Below are 23,612 nucleotides of genomic sequence, written 5' to 3' on the forward strand. Positions count from 1 at the left end.
ATATATATATATATATATAATGTTTAATAAATGACGTCAATTAAATTTGTATTTTGAAAATAAAATTAGAGTAAAAAAGTTTAATTCTTAATCATACACTAAAATATTCAAACATGAAGATGCTTTTTTCTTTAATTTCTCTCCTTTTATTTTAGAATATTATTCTTATTTTCTATTTCGTAAGAATAAATAATATTCTATTTAGATTCTTTAATACTCATTAAAATAAAAAAATAATGCACATTATAGGATGAAAGAAAGGTGGCATGTAATTAAATATAATGGGCCCCACCTGTAGCCTTCTTCCTTGAATTCAAACTCTTTTTCTATTCAACACAATTGATTATATGATTTCATGATTATGATTCATTCTATTGATTTTTTTTTTTTTTTTTTCGTTTTTACTTTCTTTCTAATCTCATCTCGAAATAAATGATGGTATAACGTGTAATGTTATTTATATTATATCTTCATTTAAAGGATTTTTCGATAGCTAAAAATCAAAATTAAAACCGTCAATTTTTTTTACCATCGAAATTATTTATTTGATTTGCAAAAGTATTAGATACTCGAGTATTTCAAGTGCTCGTGTGTATTAGAATACTCATACGAGAGATATCTCAATGCACTTTCGAATCATGTATTTTTCAAGATTCCCAAAGGTGAGGACACCTTCTTTTTTTACCTTTTTACCTCTTCTTTCTCTTTTATAACAATATATTATCTTATCTCATTAATATTCCATATTTCCATTTTATAATTAAAATAAATTATTATGTTCTTCGACGTAAAACATACTATAATATAAGCACGCTTGAGGGTTCATGTGTGCATACATGGATCATGGGTAAGAGAAGTATTGTACATCCAATTAGTTCTTGGATTAGAAGATAAAAATTAAAGACATGCTATTTTATGAAAAGATATGTCTGATCATGATTGCATGTGACTGGGTTTCCATTTTTAAATATTTAACTCATGCACTACTTCTTTTACAGATAAAAGTAAGACACCCTTGAAGGGATAGCAATATCGATGTGGAGGTCATAAAGGTAAAGTTGGGATGACGGCTACATTCATTGTTGGTTTAGTAGCCCTTATATTAGATTAGAGCGTTGCTTTATTTTATTTAAATTTATGTCATCTATTTTTTCATTATGTTGCTGATAACAACGTGGTGTTAAACGAATTAACTATGGGCGTTTAAGTCCATAACATCTTTCATGAAATATTTTCATAAATTTTTATTTTTATTTTATGATACCAAAAAATAGTACCTTAATTGATTAAAATCAGGCGTGTCACGTGTTGCGTAGGGAAAATAAATGAATGAAGATGTGAAGTAGGAGGAAATGGTTGAAAAAACGTTATCCTTTTCACATAAATATGTTGCAATTTTCGAGTTGGGTAACCCTATTTATTAACATTATCTCATTTACTATATATATATATATATAAAAAAACATTATATCTCATATTTAATGTCGGCCAAATGATTTTTCTAAAATTTAAAATAGACTTTTTCAAATTAAAAAATTAGAAAAAATGAGGATTTTTTTAAAAATTTAATTCAAAACGCGTTAGAGTTTGGATAAAAAGCTACTCGCTTTCACATGTGTACGATCAATGTTGAGTCATAAATGTAGGGCTAAGATTAGGCCTTGGAGATGAATGAGAATAGACCAATCGATACGACGTCGTCCAAGGACAGTACATTTATTAATTACTTACCTTGATTAAATTACAACCATTCGATAGTTTCGTTGAATCAATCTCAACCACTCAACTTTTTTTTAACTTTTTCATTTAAATTCCTCCAATTTTGACTATTAAAAAATAATTAATCTCATAAATTACCGGCGGCTTTGGATCCATTATTGAACATACTTTATTTTCATTTTGCAAATAAGCCCTCAATCTTCTTCACAATTACCTACTCGGATTTCATGTTTTTAAAATTAAAATCTTTGCCATGGCTGCTAGTTCCAAAGGTCTCAACTTTGACTATGGCATCACTTTTTTTTAGATTATAGAAAGTGACCCAATTGACGTTATGTTAAAGCATAGAGAATTTAATTAATCATGTTGGATTTTTAATTAATGTTTAGATTTGGGTTTGATATCCGACGCTAGTGGATGAAATAGATAGATCTTCAAAGCTGAAGCTTTGATTATTGAGGTTACAAGAGGAATGATATTACATAACATCATGCCCACTGGCTGCGTTGACCCTTCTACAGTTTAATCTGACTTCTGATCTGATGCCGGAAGGCGGCTTGAGATTACCCATTTTGATCATGGATTTCACAAATTGTTTAAAGAACGCACGCTCGTTGGCGGCGAAGTTCTTGACGATGGCAGTCGTGTCAGCCCTGGGTGTGGAGAAGAGCTCTTGGTCACTTTGGAGAAGGCCTTTCAGGTTCAGGAGATTGCTGTAATAAGCTTTGTCGAATTTGGTCGGTGTGGTTGGATCGAAATTCGCTCTTGTTTGTTGGGTTGTACAGAGTTGTCGGAGCTGCTCCCTGTAAGCAGGGTCGAGCGTTGGGTCGGGTCTGCCGGTGTTGTTGAAGTTGTCGAAGCGTCCACTGAAGAACATACATCTGGATTTCCCGAACGTGTGGGCTCCTGATAGAGCCACGAGATCGGTTGAATCAAACCCAAGAGCCCCAAATTTGTCTTTGAGTCCTTTGAGAGTTTCTGATGGACCGGGGAGATTTGAGGTTCCTGTTCTATTGGCTATCCTGCTGTCTTTTCTACCCAATGGCACTACCCAAATTGGCCCTCCTGACTGCAATTAACAACCCCAATTAGTAAAAGAAACACAAACTAACACAAAGCTTCAATCTTTATTGATTTACCAAGAAAACAGAGATTTGAGACGAAATGGCTAGGATGTCAGCGCAGGAGACAACGCCCGGACAGAAGCGTTCTGTTTCTGCTTTGATGTTGTCCACGATGTCACCCCCTTGAATCCCATCGTTGGGAGGTGCGTTTAGTTCACTGTCGATGCCTGGTGCATCCTCCAGCAAAACAGAGCCGTCGCACCCCTGTACACAGGCAAGCAATTGGGGTATCATGAGAACAATAACAAGGAGGAAATTGAAATGATGTATAGTGAAAAGTTACATTGACAAAGCAATCATGGAAATGGAGGCGGATGAGCTTAGCAGCAGCTCGGTCGTCGGTCTTTAAAGCTCGGGAGACCACGTCGAGGACGATCCCGGGGAGGAGAGGGCATGTCAAAGCGTAGTAGAAAGGGTTGAGCTGCGCGTGAGTGGTGGCTAGCATAAAAGCTACCACCGCGGCGAAGGCTGTATGCTTGGGGGAAGCCATTGTTGGTTTTGCGAAGAAGTAGTGGAATGGAGCTTCCTTTTATACACATTAATCCATGAGCTTCTACCACACAAGTTGCCATTCAAAATTCACCAATAACTATATTTTAATTTTCATTTTATATTTACTTATTAATTTTAAAGTAGATGCAGGAAATATATATTTTTATTTCTAACATACTTTGCCTTTTTCTCTCTCTACATCTATTTTTCTTTTTTCTTTTTTTCTTTTTCTCTAAAAAGTATGAAACAGAGTATATCTTTTCATTTCTAATAAATTAAGTTATTATTTATTTTAACAGATTTAATTAGATTAAAAAACAATATCTTGGTTTTTCAACTCATGATAATACAAATAATGATGGGTAATTAGTTCCGCACACCAGAATTAAGAACGCTTCCTTTCACACTCCACATTTATTGATCTCCCCACTGACTCTAACAACCACGAAGTCCAAACCCAATTACCTTATTTCATTAAACACATAAACACACATTAACATTACATTGGTGCACACCAAGTTACATAACATCATGGGCAGGACTGGATGGGTTGAGCAGCCTACACTGCGATCGCACCTCCGATGGTGTCCCAGGTGGAGGCATGAGGTTCCCCAATTTGATCATGGAATTCCCAAATTGAATAAAGAATCGAAACTGGCTGGCGGCGAACTCGTTGACAATGGCAGTGGTATCAGCCCCAGGAGTGGAGAAAAGCTCTTGATCACTTTGGAGAAGTCCTTTCAGGCTTTGAAGATTGGTGTAGTAGTTTTTGTCGAATATGTCTGGTGTCACGGGATCGAAATTCACTCGTGTTGTTGGTGTGGTGCATGCTTGACGAAGCTGCTCCCTGTAAGCAGCATCCAGAGTCGGGTCTGGGAGGCCGGTGTTGTTGAAGTTGTCGAACCTTCCAGAGAAGAAAAAGCACCTGGATCGACCGAACGTGTGCGCTCCTGACAGCGTCACAAGGTCTCTAGAATCAAGCCCAAACGCCTTGAATTTCGATTTCAGTATATCCAGAGTTTCGAACGGACTCGGAAGATCCTCTGCTGCGGCTCTGTTCGCTACTCTGCTGTCTCTTCTTCCCAGTAGAACCACCCAGGCTGGCCCGCCAGACTATCAAAATTCACAAATTGTTTATTCCATTTAACAAAATTCACAATTTTGTAAATTGGGTCCATCTTGATTGCTTACCAATACAACAGAAACTTGAGAAGCCAGCGCTAAGATGTCAGCGCAGGACACAACGCCAGGGCAAGAGCTTTCAACGGCTGCTTTGATTTTATCCACAATTTCCCGCCCTTGGATCCCATTGTTGGCACCTGCGTTTAATTCACTGTCGATGACGCCCGGCACGTCCTCCAGTAGCACAGACCCATCACACCCCTGCACATCCAAAAACATTATTTCAGGTTTTCTCATTACAATCAGAAAGTACCATAATTGAAACTATACATTGGCAAAGCAGTCGTGAAAGTGGAGGCGAATGAGCTTGGCAGCTGCTCGATCATCGGTTTCAACAGCTGTCGAGACCTCGTTGAGAACAATAAAAGGCAGCTGAGGGCATGTGAAGGTGTAGAAGAAGGGGCTAAGCTGAGCGTGAGAGGCCCCGGCCAGCATCAAACCCACCGCCGCAACAAAGGCTACAAGTTTAGGGGAAGCCATTGCTTTGGTTTTGTGAAGATAGTGGAAAGGAGGTTCCTTTTTTATACACAGCCATGCGCTTGGACGACAAGTTTGCGATGAATTCAAGGTTATTATTTTCATTAATTAAATCTAAAATTTTTAAATTTGAGATTATGGTTTGCTATTGGCTCATTCTCATCTTATGATTAAATTAATTTTCAATTTAAATTTCTTACTCCAATTTGCACTAGTTTAATGGTTTTTTTGACGAAAATGTTTTAACCTATATATATAAAATACTACAAGTTCTACGCCTTATTAAGAATATCCATTATTTTGTGCAACCGGTCATATTAATCATTCAATTGAAAACTTTGTCAATAATTTAAATTATACATTAATAATATATTAATAGTATATGTAGACATGTTTTCAATATCTATCTATATAGGTTGAATTCCTGAGTTATATTTTAATTATATTATTTGTTTACTAGGATTAAGTACCTAATCCTTATTATTTCAAATAATTTCATAATAATAATGTCATTTTCCACGTCATTTAAAATATAATAATGTCAATTTATCTACTTTGTCTTTTTCTTTTTCTATAAGATTTTATGGGTTTAATATGTTTTTTTTAAAATTTAATGTAAGAAACATCTCAGAATAATTTTTTAAAACTTAATATTATGTTTGTGGTCTATTCTTTGATTAAAATTTTAAGTTTTAGTCTATGGATTTTTTTACAAGTAATATTGATTTAAGCATAATTATTGTTTTAAAAAATGGTTTTATCTTTAAAATTTTATTCAACCTCTACTTTATTTAAAATTTTAAATTTTAATCAGACTTTTTTTTTATTATTAAATCAGAATTAAATTCCAACCATTATCCTATTGGTCAAAAGTTTTTTTTTTTTTTTTTCCTTTGGAGATAATGTAATTTAAACCAACCTATTATTATATATTAATATAAGCTATCAACAAAAAATAAAAATAAAAATTGTTAAGGTAATAATGAAAATATAAATAGTTTTAATTAAGCGTGGAACTAATTAAATGATATATCGAAATATTTATACAGGAAAAGGCGGAGGGAAACTTGCGGTAGGGGATCCAAGTGTAAGGGTGTTGGACACGTGGCGGTAGCTGATTGGTAAGACTAATTTAATTATTTAAATAATAAATACAGAAAGTCTTGTTTTTTATGGTCCCCACCTAACCTTTATCCGATCGAGTCAGTCAAACCATGTTTCATTTGACTAATTCAATTCTTGTTTTTTGAAAAATCATTTTATATGGTTTTAATATGAGGGTCAGTAAGGGTAATATTGACATTTTACTTTGTAAGGGTTTTGAAGTCTCCGTTGATGGCGATAGCCACGAAGGATCCACGAAGCTGCCTCTGGTATGCACTTGGGGTTTGATCCACCGGTGTTCTTGAAAGCATGAGCAATTGGAAATTTTGGGTTTGAAGTATTATAATAGTAATTCAATTGTAGGAAGATTTTCGTTTTGGAGTTTGTGTTTCAATGTTGTAAATATTGTCTCGTTATGTATCACCCGTTAGCCTCACGATTTTAAAATGTATCGTCTTGCCTTAAAATGTATCGTTGTCAACCTCACGATCTTAAAATGTATCGCTATCAGCTTCACGATCTTAAAATGCATCGCTCTCACCTTCACGATCTTAAAACGTATTGCTGTCAGCCTCACGATCTTAAATTGCATCGCTGTAGCCTCACGATCTTAAAACGCATTGTTGTCAGCCTTACGATCTTAAAACACATCACTGTCAGCCTTACGATCTTAAAACGCATTGCTAATCAACCTTACGATCTTAAAACGCATCACTGTCAGCCTTATGATCTTAAACGCATTGTTGTCAGTCTTATGGTCTAGAAATGCATCGCTGTCAGCTTTACGGTCTAAAAATGCATAGCTGTCAGCCTTACGATCTAAAAATGCATAGTTGACAGCCTTACCATCTAAAAATGCATAGTTGTCAGTCTTACTATCTAAAAATGCACCGCTGTCAGCCTTACAGTCTTAAAACGCGTTGCTATCAGCCCCATCGTCTTAAAACGCATCGCTGTCAGCCGACGGTCTTAAAATGCGTCACTATCAGCCTCACAGTCTTAAACCGCATTTGTTACGGAAATGTTTCTACACCCATATAAGGAATGTTTCATTTCCATCTCCAACCGACGTAGGACCTCCATAGTCCATCCCTTGGGGGCCAGCTTCCTGACAAATCACTCGGTGTCTGGCTCTAATACCATTTGTAATAGCTCGAAGCCACCTCTAGTAGATATTGTCTGCAATGACCTGTTACATAGATGTTTTGTTCCCCTTTTCAACCGACATGGGACCTGATAGTAAATATATTTTAAAATCATGAAGATGACGACTATACGTAACGGGCTAGCATCTGATGCTCAAATTGTGAGATGCAGCATCGAAAGTGTAGTCTCCCACGTTGCTGACTCACATTTTTGTTTTTATGAACTTTTTATAAGACAAGTTGGAACACACACCGTCTTACTTCCCTTACTCCAATATCACATATTAAAAGTATTATTCAAACTTCATACATTATGTTAAACTCAGACCACAACACAACAAAACATACACAACCTTAAAAACAACATTAAAAAACCTCTCCATCTCAAACTCTGCACTTAAAACGCCACCAATCTTACATAACATCATGCCCCTCATCGGCCCTTGGTGGAGAATTAACCCTCCGACAGTTCAATCTAATTTCTCCTTTCTTTCCAGTTAAAGGGCTAATGTTTCCCATTTTGATCATAGACCGACCAAAATTTTTAAAGAACTCATCTTGGTTTTTCGCGAAACGGTTCACAATCGCCACCGTGTCAGCCCCGCGAGTAGAGAACAGTTCTTGATCGCTCTGAAGAAGCCCTCGAAGCCCCTGAAGATTGGTGTAATAGTTCTTGTCAAATTTGTCTGGCGTTGTCGGGTCAAAATTGGCTCGTGTCTCTGAGCTAGAACAAACCCTCCGGAGTTGCTCTCTGTAAGCTGGGTCTAGTGTCGGATCTGGCCTGTTGGTGCCGTTGAAATTCGCGAAACGATGGCTGAAAAACGCGCATCTTGAACGCCCAAATGTATGTGCTCCGGACAGAGCAACAAGATCAGTGGAGTCGAGGCCGAAAACAGAGAACTTGGCTTTGAGTCCATCCAGGTCTTCAAAGGGGCTGGCGAGGTTGTTGGTGGCTCCCTCCTTATTGGCTGTTCGGCTGTCTCTTCGTCCCAATGGCACAATCCAGCTCGGCCCACCAGCCTTCAACACACATAAATTACTCTGTTCATTAAGGGTTCTCCAGAAGATGAATAAAGATCAGATTTTTATTACTTACCAGAACGACAGATTCTCTAGAGGCAATGGTCAAGATGTCAGCACAGGAAACAGTACGTGGGCAAGCCTTTTCGACAGCAGATTTGATGTCGTCGATGATGTTAAGACCTTGAATGCCTTGATTTCCAGGGGCGTCTAGTTCACTGTCGATGCCAGGTGCATTCTCAAGCAAAACAGACGCATCACACCCCTGCAATTACTATCCACATTTAAACTCACAAAAATACCAAATTTTGATATAGCCAAAGATTAGTTTTTACATTAACAAAGCAGTCGTGGAAGTGGAAGCGAATGAGTTTAGCTCCGGCTCGAGCATCGGTTCGTAGCGCGTTTGCGACTACGCCATTCACAATTTTTGCTAAATTAGGACATGATTTGGCGTAGAAGGAAGGATTTAGCTGAGCCAGAGAGGCTCCCACCATCAAACCCACCAAGCAGAGGAAGGCTAAGAGTGTGGAGTTAGAAGCCATTTTGTTGGCGTGTGTGGGTGGATGATGGCTCATGGTGGTTCCATTTTATAGATAATTTGGAGCAGAGCATGCGTATAGAGCCACGTGGGGCGGCCAAGGCATTGGTCTTCCAAATGAAAACAACAGACAATCAAAAGGGTTTATGATTTAATTATTTTTATCTTCAAGTATTATATAATACAAAGGAAAGAGAACAAACCCACTAACTAATTTTTTTAAAAAATTAATATTTGGTTAATATATTTTAGAATTAAAAAAAAAAAAAAAAAAGAAAATATCGAGAGTGTGTAGTGCACACCACTCGAGAAAGGAGAGGCAGCTCACCTAACTCAATATATTAAAAATAAATACACATTTAATTTTGTTGTAATAGTTTCGTTCAATAATTTGTCACTCTCTAGTCGTTTATAAATAAATTTAAATATTTGTTTGCCTTTTTCGAATAAAAATTATGTTATTATATATGTTTGTAAACCTATTTGATATATTTAAGGTTATCTGTTTAATATTAATTAATATGTGTCGAGATCTCAATTATATTAAAAAAAAAAACATTTATGGTTGTAAGGCATCTTTCCATGTCTGTGTGAAGAAATAGTATATAATATTTGTGAGGGTCTGCAATTTTCATGGAAGAAATGTTTAAAAATATGAAAAACAATGGTGTTTATGAAGAAGAACAAGAAAAAGGTTTGGGAAAAGTAGACAAAACTTTATGAAAAATAATGGTGAATGTTTGGTCCACAATTAATTGGGTTTAAATATATGTGAGCGTTCCTATTTTTCTTATAATACACCTAAGCTCAAAGATTAAAACAAAACATTTCGAGGAATATTACATGTGGATATTCTTTTGATAAATTTTTTAAAAGATTGGTGTTAGCAATCATGAACCTCGTATTATGGATAAGGGTAATGATAACACGTGAGTATAGTCTCTTGAACAATGTCAAGGGCCAAAAAGAGGACAGTGCATCATTTAACGGATAAAGAAGAATGTGTAAGAATGTTAAGGTAAAACGTTAGTAAGATTAGAAGCATCAATGTCGTTAATGATGTTAAAGACAAACTTAATGGAGGTGCCCCTTAAAAGTCAAGATTTTGTCGTAACCATGTTAAAGACAAACCTATGCGTCGTTGTGTGTGCGACCATGAGACATTTTCTTTTGAGACTGAGATTTCTTGGACAATGTCACGTTGCATCCCTTCTATGGATAAGAGGTTGCAACGTAGGACTGAACTTTGACAGAGTGTGTATAAACACTCTACATGGACATGGAAGAGTTCATGTAGTGTCCAAATAGATGGATGTTCGAGAGATATTAAACATAAAGATAGTTTAAACTTTAACAAGTATACTGAGCAAACTGTGGAGACAACTAATATCTCGATGCTCGAGTTCACATCGTGCTAGATGACTCGATAGGTTCTAATTAAGTGGTGAACCACCCAATAAGCTCTACTTAAAAAGTTGTGTAATTTATTGATACAAGGGAAGGGAATCTATATACTTAGGAATTAACCACTCTACAATTCTTTCGGATCTCTCCATTAGAGCCCGTGAGTGGGCTTATGTTCCCCATCTTGATCATGGCCCTGACAAAGTCTTCAAAGAAACGCGTCGTGTTTGAGCTGTAATCTTCCACCAAGCTTTTTGTGCTGCTTTGAGCTGCAGCGCTGGAGAACAGAATTTGGTCTGATTCCAACAGCCCCTTTTGGTTGAGTAAGTTCTTGTAGTAATGGTTGTCAAATAAATCCGTAGAGTTCCTGTCCAGCACTGTGGTCTTGTTGCCATCGTCGGTGAGAGGGCACAACGCCTGCAGATCCGACACCATTCTGCTCTCCATGGTGGGGTCTGGCGACCCACTCCCTGAGAAGTTGAATAGCCTATTGTTGAACATCGCACACCTTGCAAACCCAATTGTGTGGGCTCCTGATACCAAAATCAATCATATCATTAAAAAATCCTATCTTTACTATCAATCAATCGGGCCTATTTTGGTGTATATGTTTATTAGAAATCACGACTCTCCATAATGGTATGATACTGTCCACCTTGAACATAAGCGTTCATGGTTTTACTTTGGGTTTTTCCCGAAAGACCTCATACCAATGGAGTTGCATTAATTACTTATAAACCCATGATCATTGTGAGAACTCCTTCCCAACAAGCCTTCTCTTGAACAAAGTACAGGCCGATAGAGTTCTCGAACAGCCTCCCCTTAATCGAGCCTCGACTCCTCTAGAGTCCTCGAACAAAATATACTCCTTGTTCGACACATAGATCACATTTGTCTACACTTTCGAGGCTCACAATTTATTTGTTTGACATTTGAGGATTTTATTAACATGACTAAGTTAAGAGTACGACTATGATATCATGTTAGAAATCACGACTCTCCACAATGGTATGATGTTGTGCACTTTGAGCATAAGCTCTCGTGGCTTTGTTTTGGACTTTCCCGAAAAGGACTCATACCAAAAGAGACGTATTCATTACTTATAAATTCATGATAATTGTGGGACTCCCTCCCAACCATCCTCAACAATGTTTACGCACCAGATAAAGCAACGACGTCGGTGAGATCAAGGCCAACATCAGTGAACTTCTTGAGGATACCATCAATGTTCTCAAATGGAGCGGGCAGTACCTGATCTGCTCCAGTTTTGTTGGCCACCAATCCATCTCTTCTCCCCAGTAAAACCTTCCATGTTGGTCCTCCACTCTGCAAAATCTTCAATGTATCAACAGAGAACACACTAGTTTTATTAATTTCTTCATTCAATTTGTTCATATTACCAATAGAACAGAGTCTCTAGCAGCTAAGGTTAATATATCAGCACATGACACAACTCCGCTACAAGAATTCTCCACCGCGCTTTTGATTGAATCAATCACTTCAAGCCGTCTAAGAGAATTGATGTTGGGAAGTGCAAATTGCTCCCCATCACTTCCATCCAACAGCACTGATCCGTCACAACCCTGTCTTGTTTGAGAACACAAAGATACAAAAATCATTACAATATATTGTTTAAAACACTGTGCTTAAAAAGTGCGTGTTTACATTAACAAAGCAGTCGTGGAAGTGCAAGCGAAGGAGTGAAGCTGCCGTTCTCATCTCGCTCTTTATAGCTTTCACGACTTCTCTTCTCACGATTCTGAGAAGGTTTGGACACGAGCTCTTATAGAAATCCACAGTTAACTGTGCCCTTGTGGCACCACACAGCATGAGAAAGACAATCATAAGCAAAGCAAAATGACCCTTTAATCTGCAGCTGGAGGTTTCCATGGCTACAACTCTCACACAAATTGTGATTCCCTAAGTGATGAAGGGGCTTAATTTATAGTGTGATAAATTATAGTTTAATTTGGGTTGTTTGTGATGCATGGGCGGCCGAGATAAGGAGCAATAAGGGATTGGTAGACGATTGAGAATGGTGGAATGCATATTATTTAGTTTCATGCAACAACGTGGAGTAGCTTTTAGTAGGTGGGTAAAGCACGTTTGGGCATGCAAACTCGAGTGCATGCACAATCACTATAATTGAGAAGCATATCGCCCACTACAGAGATTATTTTAGGCTTAAAGTGTTTGTTGGTACGTGAGGCGAGCTTACAAAGAAGAGTACGCATCCGTTGATGTCAAATGGTACAACTTGATGTTTTGCTTTTTGCTTGTTTTGTTTATAGTTTGGTGCAGGCTTAGTGGACACTGTGATGTGAGGCGTATTGTGTATGGGATATGCATTGAAATGTGTTAAGAAATTGAAGAAACAAAAGCATGTTTTAAAAAAAGATATTACCTAATTATTCACCGATTTAATTATTCAAGTGTATTAGTTCACAAATCCTTAACCAATTGGTATGAAAACGTTTTTGAGCTATTTACCGATCTTGATAAGTGATCTGTTCTATATTGTCCTCTCAAAACTTTTCCTTCAAGTGCTTTCTGTCAAGACTTTAAAACGCATATACTAATCAAAGATTTTCACACTCATACAAAAAAAATGTTTCGTTCCTCTCTCCAATAAATATGGGATCTCACTGTTTGAGAGTGAGAACTGCCTCTCTTAAGAAGAAACTCAAGGCACGGTAGATGCACCGTGCCGAGGGTGGCAAGCGGCGGAGACGGGCCATAAGTTGGGGTAAGTTGGATAAACATCATTTAGGTAATAAACTTAAGAAATAAAGAGAAGAAACCCACACCAGCATTCTCTGGCAAGCTTTCTAGGAAAGTTAAATCTACTATGGGCCATAAGTTGGGGTAAGTTGGATAAACATCATTTAGGTAATAAACTTAAGAAATAAAGAGAAGAAACCCACACCAGCATTCTCTGGCAAGCCTTCTAGGAAAGTTAAATCTACTATGAGCGAAAGATCCACTTTTCGAGAGACTCAAACCACATACGACTATGTAGTGACGTAGGGTGTGAAAATTCAATAAAATTCTTCTTTTTTAAAACAGGGGATATGGGTAAACTAAAATGTCAAGGTATGTATGTGTATATATGTGTATATATGAAAGACAGTTTAGAAGCTATTACTGATGGCAAAGGCGTTCTTTTCCTTTTAAGGTGCCATATCCTCTACCATTCAGACTTTTGGAGATGAAGCAAAGGGCTGTTTGAACACCCAATATTTGTCTCCCTCCGGGAACCTTCCGCATCTGAAGAGGAAACAAAGTAAATTAGTTCTTCACTTTCCTCTATTTCTGAAGTACAGGGTATAGACATTTGAATCTTCTCGATGCCTAACATACTTAAGATTTCTTGAGTTGATTTGGCAATTGCTAAGAACATACAGAACCATTATAATAGTGTATGGGCACCACATTTATGTTGCAAAAGAAAACGGATGCAAGTCAAAGCTTTCTGATAGCAATTTCTAGAGGAAAAGGAAAGCTGGAGACAACACACGATGTTACCATGGATGCCTGTTTTGAACCGTGTGGAAATGGAGAGCCGGTTGAAGCTCCAACTTCTGTAAGATATCCCTAAATTTGGTTGCTCTTTTCAACGGTGGTTATTACACAGTTGATCAACTTGCCAGATTATGTTTAGAACAATGATGGGAAGCGGAGAACCACGGGGCTATCAAAACATCTTATTTGTTCATCAACGGAGGTGAAAAACCATGCATTAAGAGATGCTCTTGGCGTCCTCACTATCTGTACTTCATCAAGTTGAATATATCAATAAATATCATGAAAATCAAATTCATCACCCCAAATCCATACTCTTGTTTTTTCCTTCAGGGCTCGTCAGAATCAGGTTAAAAAACCTCCCAAGCGCACTTTTCACTTGCAGCTGGCATAGCCTAGCTTCAAAATCACAACAAAAAAAGTACATAACCAGAGGTGAACTTTGATGATTGGTTGAGCTAATTTCAAGTGCAATCAATAATAATACTAGTTTCAATACGGGTGAGATAAAAATATGACAACAAGCACAGGCACCTCCGTACGATCTTGGATGGTGAGGACAAATCCACCAGCCAAAGAAGAGTTAGACTTGAATGCCACTGCCCGAGCGCCAAAGATCTGAAAAGGACTATTATTACATTAAAAGAATAATAAAACACTAAGGCCCTCTCAACGAAATTCTGCTTGTTACCAATTATTAAACTAAGAACTGCACGACAAGGTCACAAATGCTTTCATGACTGTCTATTCAACGAAGCAACTACATCAGAAGTAAGCTTACGTCTACAGCTCATTTCCCAATCGACAAATGCATCATGCATGCAAATCACGCATCTGATATACCTTTCAATGGTTCCTTCAAAGTGACCTGTTCAGCCTCTAGCAACCAAATTTTCAAGAACACAGGAAACTGTTAGTTCCAATTTTATCAATATCGACAAACCGAGACAGATACAAGAAATCCAGAATCCCGAGATGGGAGGCCAATTCGAGAAGAATACACGAAGTCTTTGCTTGAAAAAAATGTAACTCACCCATAAAAATGATAAAAGATGAATATCAAGAGTAACAGAAGTTGAAAAGGCACAAACAGCTCACATCATTCTTCTCGGGATGCACACTAAAAGAAGCTCATACAATTGGTACGAACTTTGATTTACTTATGTTCACAAAATGCTACCATCACCACCAAAAGGAAATCAACTAATGCTCGCCTGCTGAATGCCCACAAAACTTATAAAATCTAAGAAGAAATGAAGCATGAGAAACGGATTCAAAGTAGACTAGCTCAACGAGAAACGTGCTTTCTAAGATTCTTTAAAGCCAAAACAAACTCCACATAGTAAAAAAGAACTGAACCAATAATAAAACAAAATTCAAAGGGAAAGCCATAGAAAAGTGCTGACTATGACTGCCACAACCTTCAAACCCAGGAGACCTTTGAAATTTAAATTGTGAGAAAACGTCAAAGTCATCAACAACCATGGAACCCTAAGACAAAACCAAAACCCCAACTACTATAGATTCCTAATTCTACCAAGCAAAACCCGCCAAACTGGTGGCCACCAGGCTGGAGAGGAGAACACCAAAAACTGCCGCCACAACGAGGACCATTGAAAACCCCGCCAATAGACCCCTACAAACACCAAAAGCTCAAGAACCCACAAACAAGACGAAAAAGAAAACCCTTCAAAAAGGCCATGAGATAACCAAATGAACGCTGTCTTACAATAGTTGGAGAATAAGGAGGGATTTCATTTACTTCTAGCCCACATTTCTCAATAAAGAAAGAGAACTTCTATGATCTTCATAAAAAAAATTATCCAAATCCTCCATCCCAATCTCAACGAATTTAATTGACACAGTGATTCTTTGATAACTTGATATAAAAAAAAATGCTGGAAAATAGATGTATAGATTTATAAATTTAATAAAAGAGGGATAAAACACAAGCTAGCATCTTCAGCAGATTAAACCATCACATTTACTACAGAGTATATTACACCAAAACATATAAAACCTAGAATCTAACACAAAAGACCTGAGAGTTAAGCTAAACAACAAGCAGACTTGATTAAGAAACATCAGCTGTTTCCAACGAGAAATAAAGGTTCTAAAGAAAAATATCAGTCAGAAGTATGTAACCAGAAGCTGCAGAAGATAAAGGTAACAATGGAATTCCGAGAAAGCGCCTCTCCAGGAAAGTGGCTTACGTTTACACAAAATTAATCAGTTATGCAAGCACTTCTCTCGAAGGAAGCCTATCCTTAACAACAGTCGTGTCCTGTTACAGAATCCTCCTTTGACTCTTCACTGTTAGTACACTTTACATCTGCAACTATGTTTACAGGTACAATTCTGGTCTGCTCTTCTTCATCATTGACCATGGCTTCATTTCCATTCCCTGAATCCGAGTGCAAAATATTACCAAAATTTTCATCCATATCCTCGCATTCATTTACCTTGCCAGATGCAAGTTCCCCCTTCATTTCTTCATTTTTCGCTACTTCGTCCTCAGGAAGCTGCTCATCTGATTCTTTCACCATTTCATCCTTCACTATGTATTTCTCTTCAACCTCTGTCCCAATAGTAAAATCTTCCCCTACACATTTCTCCTCACCCTCAATCTCGAACACCTCCTTTTCATCGCCCCCCTTAGAACCACCATCAACATCTTGGTTTGGTCTAATCTCAGATACGTATTCCATCTCCAACCCTCCATCACTTTCATTCTCAGACACGTTATCCACTACCTCCTCATTCACATCATCAACAACTGGGTTTTGCCCCTCGAGATGTTGCAACTTCCTCCTCAACTCAACAAGCTCTCTCTCCATAAGAAAAAGTCTCTCCTTCAGCGTCAAGTTCTCCTCCTCCAACTGAGCTATATGGCTATCCTGATCATCGACCCTATTTTCCAAACAATTATTATACTCTACTCCATAGTTCTGATATATCATCTCAAATCGGCTCAAATCATGGTCCAATTTACGTTCTACCTCTAGATGTTCCTCGACTTCACTATCACTCGACCCACCACCACCTTCCTCTTCTTCCTCTTCATGCACTTCCGCCTTATTCTCAGACCCTCGAAGCCTTATTAATCCTTTCATTGATCCATAACCATCAACGCCCCACTCCTCCTTGGCCATATCACCCAACGCCTCCCTCGAAGGGGAGAACATTGGAGTAGGAAGCACAGCTGGTGTTACGGGACAAGGGGACACAAGGGAAGCGATTCCACCAGACTTCTTCGCACGAATTATAAAAGACGTGGTATTCCGAGGCGCATAAGGTGCAAACCTACTATTGAACTTCTTTTTCGAGTAAAAATTTCGAGCTTTTATACGATTTTGAGACTGCAACTCGTGAAGACTTGGAGGTTGATACCCTCCACTAGAATTATTTGGACAGCTTATGGAACCCGGTAAAGAATTTTCCGTTCTCCTATTGTTTATCCTTTTGTCACCAACGCCCTTACCCTTCCAATTTCCACGCCCTGGCCTCGACTGCTTCATGTTTCCATACTTAGGCTTCGTAAAGTTGCGATACTTCTTGTTAGGATCCAAGGGGGGCAGCGGGCGAGCCCATGCCTTATAGTTGCCAGTCATCATAGGCGGCTGAGATTGACTCATCATCATCGGGGACTGCTGCATACCCTGAGGCTGGGACTGAGACATCATCTGAGAATGGTTCATTAACTGGCTTTGGTTCAGAAATTGAGGTTGATTAATCACCGGTGGCTGGTTCATAACTTGAGATTGAGACTGATTGATTGCATGAGGCTGGTTTGCCATCTGCGGATGGCTCATACTAATCATTTGAGCTTGATTTATCATCGGATTCTGATCGTGATAAGATCTAACCTCGCTATTTCGCTAATCGATAATTGCTAATCGCGAACCAGAGAATTAATATGCCCTAATCGCAAACGAGAAACAAGAATCAAAAATATCCGCAACGAATTAACCCTAAGAATCCCCTCTGTTGAGAGAAGATTCAAGACAAGAAGTGCAGAAAATCCTTATGTAGCTTTATAGATTTTCCGTCTTCCTCTTACTCGGAAATTGTAAATGGATCTCTCAACTCTCTTACCGATTTCGATTTCTCGACGAAACTCATTTGAGTCGGTTCGAGAGCCCCCCTCTGGGAATTTAGAGTAGACAGGACGACAGATGGACGGTTGCGATTTAGTCGTCAGATGGAACTTCATCATGACACGTGTCATACTATTCCTTCAAAGGAATCAGAATTTATTAATTATTTATTATAATCCAAACTACAAATCTCCCCTCGTCTTTTACTATATTCTCAAAACTGCCATCTCTCACTATCATCACTGGGCCTGTCCCACCCAATACATTGGAAGCCCAGGCCCAATGCTAATTTCACTAATGATAAATTAATTCGGCTATATTATTTAAGAATTTCCCACCAAATTCTTCCAATTTTGGAAGAGATAAATTTAGAAAAAAATATTAAAATATAATGAATCTAATTTTAAGTATGAAAATGGTAATAAATTAATTTAAATGGTGAGTTTGAATCGGAGAGAAAATAATTAGAAGTATAAATTTAAAGTTGAATTATTATGGAGAACGAGTTCGTCCCTGAAAATCTAAGAATCTAAACCTAGGCCATCAATGTCCCATCCAATACCTATCTATAATACCTATCTATAATACCTATCTATAGCCTAAATGCTCGTATCATGTGATAAATATAATCGATATATGCTTTAGGAGTAAAAGTAATCACAAAAAGAGCATCTATATTATTCATTTATGCTCCATTCCATTTTACTTTCAGATATTGCTATCCTTTCAAGATTTATTAGGGTTAATTATGATATCTTTTACGCACCTACTTATTTATTTATTTTAATAACCTTGTTATCAATGAATAATATTATATTATAAATAAAATAATTAAAATCATTTTTAAATGTTAAACAATTAATTAATTTGATTACAAATATAAGTATCTTTTTTATAAGGATAGACTTGAGACGACTAGCTCAATAATTTAAATGTCTGCATTCTAATTTTTTTTGTTGGCAATGTCTTGTTGAACCGAGATTTTAGGTTCATCTGACATAGTAGGTACAATAGGAGATTTATAATTCGGGGTCTAACTTCTTTTACACGAACCAATCGAAAATGTCTGAATGAAGGGAAATCAACTAATTTCCAATTCAAGGAATGGTTTGGAGGTCGAGATTGATAGACATCCAACTTTAATACTTTTATAAATATGTCGATATCATGATGTTGATCCAGCTTATGTGACTACGAAGAAGGTTGAGCAGGACAAGAGATAGATTAGTTTATAGTGCCTTGAAAATTAGTTATAGTTGAGATTCCTCCTTGGTTGTCGGTTGTCGGTTATAAGGGGGCGGAAACCTTCAAAAGAAGCCAAAGAGGGAAAGTCCAAAAAAGACAATATCGGCTAGCTATAAGTTTGAGCCGTTATAAATGATATTAGAGCCAAGTTTTCGAACCGTGCAAGGCACTAGTCGGAGTAGGATTTAGACTTTTTCTACAGTAGACGGTTTTAAAATCGTGAAACTAACAGAGATACATAACGAGCCAAAACAAACAATATTTGCTAGCGGTAGATTTGAGCTGTTACAAAATGGTACTTGAGCTAGACATAGGGTGGTGTGCACGCGAGGACATTAAGCTCTAGAGAGGAGAACAAAGCATTCCTTATAAGAGTATGAGAACCTCTCCTTAACAGACGCGTTTTAAAAATTGTGAGATAGATAACGGATTAGAGTGAGCTTAGTCGATGCATAGTTTCTACGAGGTTAAAGCATGCCAATATATACATTAATAAGCGCCCGGATAAAGAGATTTACAAACATTAAAGACACATGTTCAAAAGGTTCATCCTCATTCATCCATCCTCGCAAGAACACTATCTTCCTTCAAACACAGAGAAGTTTAAAAGGAAAATAATAATACTAATATTAAACTTGTAGCTGCCACCATTTTGATGTTCACTCAGAGATTCTTACGGTACCAGACAACTCCTTTTTCAGAATTAGCATCCTCATCAGCCTCAACATAAACACACTCTTTAGCCTCCCTCCAAATGGCCTTCAAAACAGGGGTCCTATCCAACCGATAATACTCTCCCAGTACTGCCTTTATCGCTTCCGTCGCCTCTTTAGCATGATAATGCGGCATCGTCGAGAACAAATGGTGCGCCACATGCGTGTCCGTTATGTTATGAAACACTCTGTTCAGTACCCCATAGTCTCTGTCCACAGTCGCCAGAGCCCCTCTCAGCCAATTCCATTCCGAAGAATCGTAGTGCGGCAACGCAGGGTGTGTGTGCTGCAAAAACGTGATCAAAACTAAAAACCCATTCACGATAAGCAACGGTATTCCGTAAATACGCATGACCCAAAACGCCCCTTTCGCCATAGCAATGCGGTATAGCACAAAAGCCATGCCCAAAATCCCCGCATCGGAGATGTAAACTTGAATCCATTCTCTCTTTGTGAAAATTGGGGCGTAGGGATCGTAGTGGCACGCCCAACGGTCGTAGGGACGGCCTGAGACGTTGAAGGCCAAGTACAGGGGCCACCCCAGAGTGAGTGTTGCTATAAGAGAAATTAGCCTCCCTGGTGGATTGTTGAAATACTTGGAATACCAGGGGATTTGAGATTTGGGTTTTGGGACGAAGACCTCGTCTCGTTCGAGGGAGCCGGTGTTGGAGTGGTGGCGTCGGTGACTGTATTTCCAAGAGAAGTAGGGGACGAGGAGAGCAGAGTGGAGGAAGAAGCCAACGATGTCGTCGATTAATTGGTAGTCGGAGAAAGCATGGTGGCCGCACTCATGAGCAATGACCCAAATGCCGGTGAGGGTGCAGCCTTGGAAAACCCAGTAAAGGGGCCATGCAATGTAGGGGAATGGGTAGGGGATAAGGCGGAAATGGGCAATGGCGAGGTAGGAGAACAGAGAAACAGAGGCGAGGTCGGAAAGTAAGCAGGTGAAGGAACGGAGAAGAGAGCGGTGGAAGCAGTGGGGAGGAATGGCTTTCTTGATTTGGGTGAGAGTGAAAGGAGGCTTTGCGTGAGGAACTCGCTCATGAACGCCCTTTTCTCCCATGGCAGGTATCGGTATGTGCCGGAATTTTGCACTGAGAGCTTGTTTATTTAAAAGCAGCAGCAGCTGCAGGTCACTGTGAAACGTGGCAGCTATTTTCGAAGCCTTTTGATGTTGGTATTGTAACTGCACCGAACACTCGTCAATGGTTCTCGACTGAATCACCAGCCAGCGCTTGCTTGTGTTGCCAACTTCCATTATTCATCCTCAAAGACCACACCTTTCACGGTCTCGCCAGCCAGCCAGACGGCTCCCGCTCAACATTCTTAAAATGCATCTACTTTCAACATTATTATAAAACTTTTCACACTTTTACCAACAATGTTTTGTTTTAAAGTAGAATCTGTTGACACTTATTTTTCTCTCGAATCCATATAGAATCTCACAATTATTCATATGTCGTTACATTGAACACATACACAACATAAACAACATGGTGTACATAGGGACTATGGGTTATGCCTCGTCATACATCACTCAACTACCCAACTCTAATAATAAGGTCACCTACCTCAATGTGACCAATTTCTCTTTATTTCAATTTTGTCGTTTAAAATTAAGTGAACCCATGACATCAATTTTATTGATTAAAGAGGGGAACAAAAGCATTATCAATTTTATTGATTAAAGAGGGGAACAAAAGCATTATTTATAAGGATGTGGAAACTCTAGCAGAGCTTTTTAAAAACATTGAGGAGAAGTCCGAAAACACAAAAATATAAATGATAATATTTGCTAGCATTGGACTTGACTCGTTAGAATTTCATTTAAAAACTATGCATCAGATCAATTTGACACGCGGTCGTGGACTCCGACCATAAAAACTATTTGTATCAATTGGTTATTGATGAAAAAGTATTAATAATTTGTATTATAAAAAAAATTAGGCGATTAATACAAAGGAAGAATGGTTTATTTGAAAAATAAAATAAAATAATTTTTTGAAAAAGAAAAAAAGAAAACTAAAAGCGAAAACTGAGAGCACAGTGAAGGCAGGATCTACCTAACGATTGTCGACATTTTCGAAGCCCTTTCCATCTTTGTTATCATCGAAACTCCTATAATCTGCAACCTCCACCGTTCTTGTTTCCAACCCATTTAATTCTGTTTGATTTCTCTCCGGGAAAACCCTGGCCTTCTCTTTAACTGTTCCAAATCCCCTTCTCTCTGCATTGGCGTTTTCTGTCGCAAAAATGTAAGCAATTCTTCTCATCTTTTAAGTGTAATCGGCAGTTTCTCAATGTCATTTCAGTGGCTCCAGACACTGAAGCTTGTTTCCACCATTTGTTGATTATATTTCGTTTTTATTTTCTGGTCCAACCTCAACTGGTAGATCTATGGGTTTTGATAATTGCGATTTTGTTACTCTCTTTAATTTCTGTTTCCCAATGCGAGTAATGTTATGTAGATAAAGTTCGATATATTTCTTGGATTCATGGAGCGTGTCTCTTGTCTGTGTTAGCTTACTATGACAAATTGGTTTAAGCGATTTGTTGACTGAGCAATTAATTTTTGTTATGCCACTGAAAGCTTGTTCATCTTCCATAGCGATGCTAATATTTTTCTTCCTGAATAATGTTGGGGAAAGTTAGTAGTTGGGGATAAGAAAAACCAATGTAATTAGAAAATTCTGTCTTTTTGTTTAGAGATGAGTTTGTTTTTTATATCGAGATTTACAGGTTTGGTCCTTTGCTAATTTATCAGGGTCATTAATATTTGAGAGGAACTGAATTATAGCTTGGCATTTCTTGTAGAAATTTGGCACTTAGGATCGTGAATATTTGTTATATTAGTGGATTGCTTCTAAAAATTATCCTAATTTTTAAACAACTAAACATAGCTAGAAAACACAGAATCTTGAGTTCTATTTTAAGTTGTCTGTTGAGACATTAAAAAATATCCAAGTTAGAACAATATTTTTTTTCCCGCCTCCAATCAACTTCCTATAAGTGAAAAAGTCTTTTATTTAACATTGAAGCTTGAGCTCCTTGTTGTTCTCATAGCTTAAAATTGGGCAGATCTCGATTCTCTTCTGTGAGATACCAGTTCCTGAAGATGGCAGCTGCAGCTTCTAACATTCAGATAGCGACACTAAAACACTACCAATTGCCCTCAAGGAAAGGCTTCAAGCCATTTGGAACTACCCTTAGTGGCAATTCTAAAGCTCCATCATTCGCTAAGCTTTCGAGTTCTAGCAATATATCATCTTTACCATTTTTCCAGCAGAGGTTCGTCTCGTCTTCAGTGAAAAATGAGAGAATTGTAACCAAAGCAATGGCTGAAGCTAATGATAGTAAGCCTATCTCTGGGCTGTCAATTGATCTAAAAGGTTAGAGTTCTTGCAATCTATTTTTCATTATTTTTTATCTTTTAGTTTCTTTATCCATTTCTATCTTCTTGGTTAGCTTTCCATTAATAAATTGTGATCCATTGTGTCTTACCGAGGCTTCTTTCACCACCCCCCTCAACTGCAATAACCAGGTTCTATGAATTGTAATCCCTTTTTATGGGACTGATTTTCTTATATGCCTTGTACATTCTTTCATATCTCTCAAGGAAAGCTTGATTTTTTTTAATCTTAGAGTAAGAACTATTAATCGCACTATGATCATAAGAGCTGTCACGTCTAATGTACGAGAGGGATTGTCCATTTGCTATTACTTTATTTTCACGACTTCTAATTTCATGTCGTGCTTCTGGGTTTTTTTTTTTTTTTTTTTTTTTTTTTTTTTTTTTTTTTTTTTTTTTTTTTTTTTTTTTTTTTTTT

General features: G+C 37.8%; 7 protein-coding genes across 11 annotated transcripts in view; 1 reads left to right on the top strand and 6 right to left on the bottom strand.

The window, feature by feature from the left end:
* Window positions 1-2,109: 2,109 nt before the first annotated feature.
* On the bottom strand, window positions 2,110-3,372 carry LOC111459115 (peroxidase 2-like). The gene is made up of 3 exons (XM_023101870.1): window positions 3,127-3,372; window positions 2,859-3,047; window positions 2,110-2,788 (listed from the first exon to the last, which is right to left on the bottom strand). The coding sequence occupies exons 1-3, from the start codon at window positions 3,331-3,333 to the stop codon at window positions 2,198-2,200; spliced, it is 987 nt and encodes a 328-aa protein (XP_022957638.1). The 5' UTR covers window positions 3,334-3,372; the 3' UTR covers window positions 2,110-2,197.
* Window positions 3,373-3,725: 353 nt separating this feature from the next.
* On the bottom strand, window positions 3,726-5,030 carry LOC111459105 (peroxidase 2-like). Its single transcript, XM_023101860.1, has 3 exons — window positions 4,788-5,030; window positions 4,527-4,718; window positions 3,726-4,448 (listed from the first exon to the last, which is right to left on the bottom strand). Exons 1-3 carry the CDS (start codon window positions 4,995-4,997, stop codon window positions 3,855-3,857), a joined length of 996 nt encoding a protein of 331 aa, XP_022957628.1. The 5' UTR covers window positions 4,998-5,030; the 3' UTR covers window positions 3,726-3,854.
* Window positions 5,031-7,498: 2,468 nt separating this feature from the next.
* On the bottom strand, window positions 7,499-8,842 carry LOC111459303 (peroxidase 2-like). Its single transcript, XM_023102144.1, has 3 exons — window positions 8,599-8,842; window positions 8,340-8,528; window positions 7,499-8,263 (listed from the first exon to the last, which is right to left on the bottom strand). Exons 1-3 carry the CDS (start codon window positions 8,839-8,841, stop codon window positions 7,658-7,660), a joined length of 1,038 nt encoding a protein of 345 aa, XP_022957912.1. The 5' UTR covers window position 8,842; the 3' UTR covers window positions 7,499-7,657.
* Window positions 8,843-10,130: 1,288 nt separating this feature from the next.
* Window positions 10,131-12,161, bottom strand: LOC111459305 (peroxidase N). Its single transcript, XM_023102145.1, has 4 exons — window positions 11,874-12,161; window positions 11,609-11,791; window positions 11,369-11,534; window positions 10,131-10,741 (listed from the first exon to the last, which is right to left on the bottom strand). Exons 1-4 carry the CDS (start codon window positions 12,096-12,098, stop codon window positions 10,320-10,322), a joined length of 996 nt encoding a protein of 331 aa, XP_022957913.1. The 5' UTR covers window positions 12,099-12,161; the 3' UTR covers window positions 10,131-10,319.
* A 1,066-nt stretch (window positions 12,162-13,227) lies between these two features.
* Window positions 13,228-17,861, bottom strand: LOC111459301. 5 transcript variants are annotated; one of them, XM_023102142.1, is made up of 5 exons: window positions 15,944-17,861; window positions 14,512-14,609; window positions 14,265-14,348; window positions 13,734-13,976; window positions 13,228-13,475 (listed from the first exon to the last, which is right to left on the bottom strand). In XM_023102142.1, exon 1 carries the CDS (start codon window positions 17,567-17,569, stop codon window positions 15,998-16,000), a length of 1,572 nt encoding a protein of 523 aa, XP_022957910.1. In that variant the 5' UTR covers window positions 17,570-17,861; the 3' UTR covers window positions 13,228-13,475; window positions 13,734-13,976; window positions 14,265-14,348; window positions 14,512-14,609; window positions 15,944-15,997. The 5 variants fall into 5 exon arrangements, with proteins under 5 accessions (XP_022957910.1, XP_022957908.1, XP_022957907.1 ...); XM_023102140.1 differs by having other exon boundaries at window positions 13,734-14,125; XM_023102139.1 differs by having other exon boundaries at window positions 13,734-14,129.
* A 1,747-nt stretch (window positions 17,862-19,608) lies between these two features.
* Window positions 19,609-21,031, bottom strand: LOC111459302 (delta(12)-oleate desaturase-like). Its single transcript, XM_023102143.1, has one exon. The coding sequence runs from the start codon at window positions 20,846-20,848 to the stop codon at window positions 19,736-19,738; it is 1,113 nt and encodes a 370-aa protein (XP_022957911.1). The 5' UTR covers window positions 20,849-21,031; the 3' UTR covers window positions 19,609-19,735.
* A 787-nt stretch (window positions 21,032-21,818) lies between these two features.
* LOC111459757 (enoyl-[acyl-carrier-protein] reductase [NADH], chloroplastic-like) overlaps window positions 21,819-23,612 on the top strand; it is a 5,164-nt gene continuing 3,370 nt past the window's right edge. Inside the window, exons 1-2 of the mRNA XM_023102791.1 lie at window positions 21,819-22,040; window positions 22,864-23,174. Of these exons, the coding sequence (XP_022958559.1) occupies window positions 22,901-23,174 (274 nt within the window). The 5' untranslated portion in view covers window positions 21,819-22,040; window positions 22,864-22,900. The remainder of the gene's footprint in view (window positions 22,041-22,863; window positions 23,175-23,612) is intronic.

Source organism: Cucurbita moschata, unplaced genomic scaffold (assembly GCF_002738365.1).
Source record: "Cucurbita moschata cultivar Rifu unplaced genomic scaffold, Cmos_1.0 Cmo_Scf00022, whole genome shotgun sequence".
Lineage (NCBI taxonomy): Eukaryota > Viridiplantae > Streptophyta > Magnoliopsida > Cucurbitales > Cucurbitaceae > Cucurbita > Cucurbita moschata.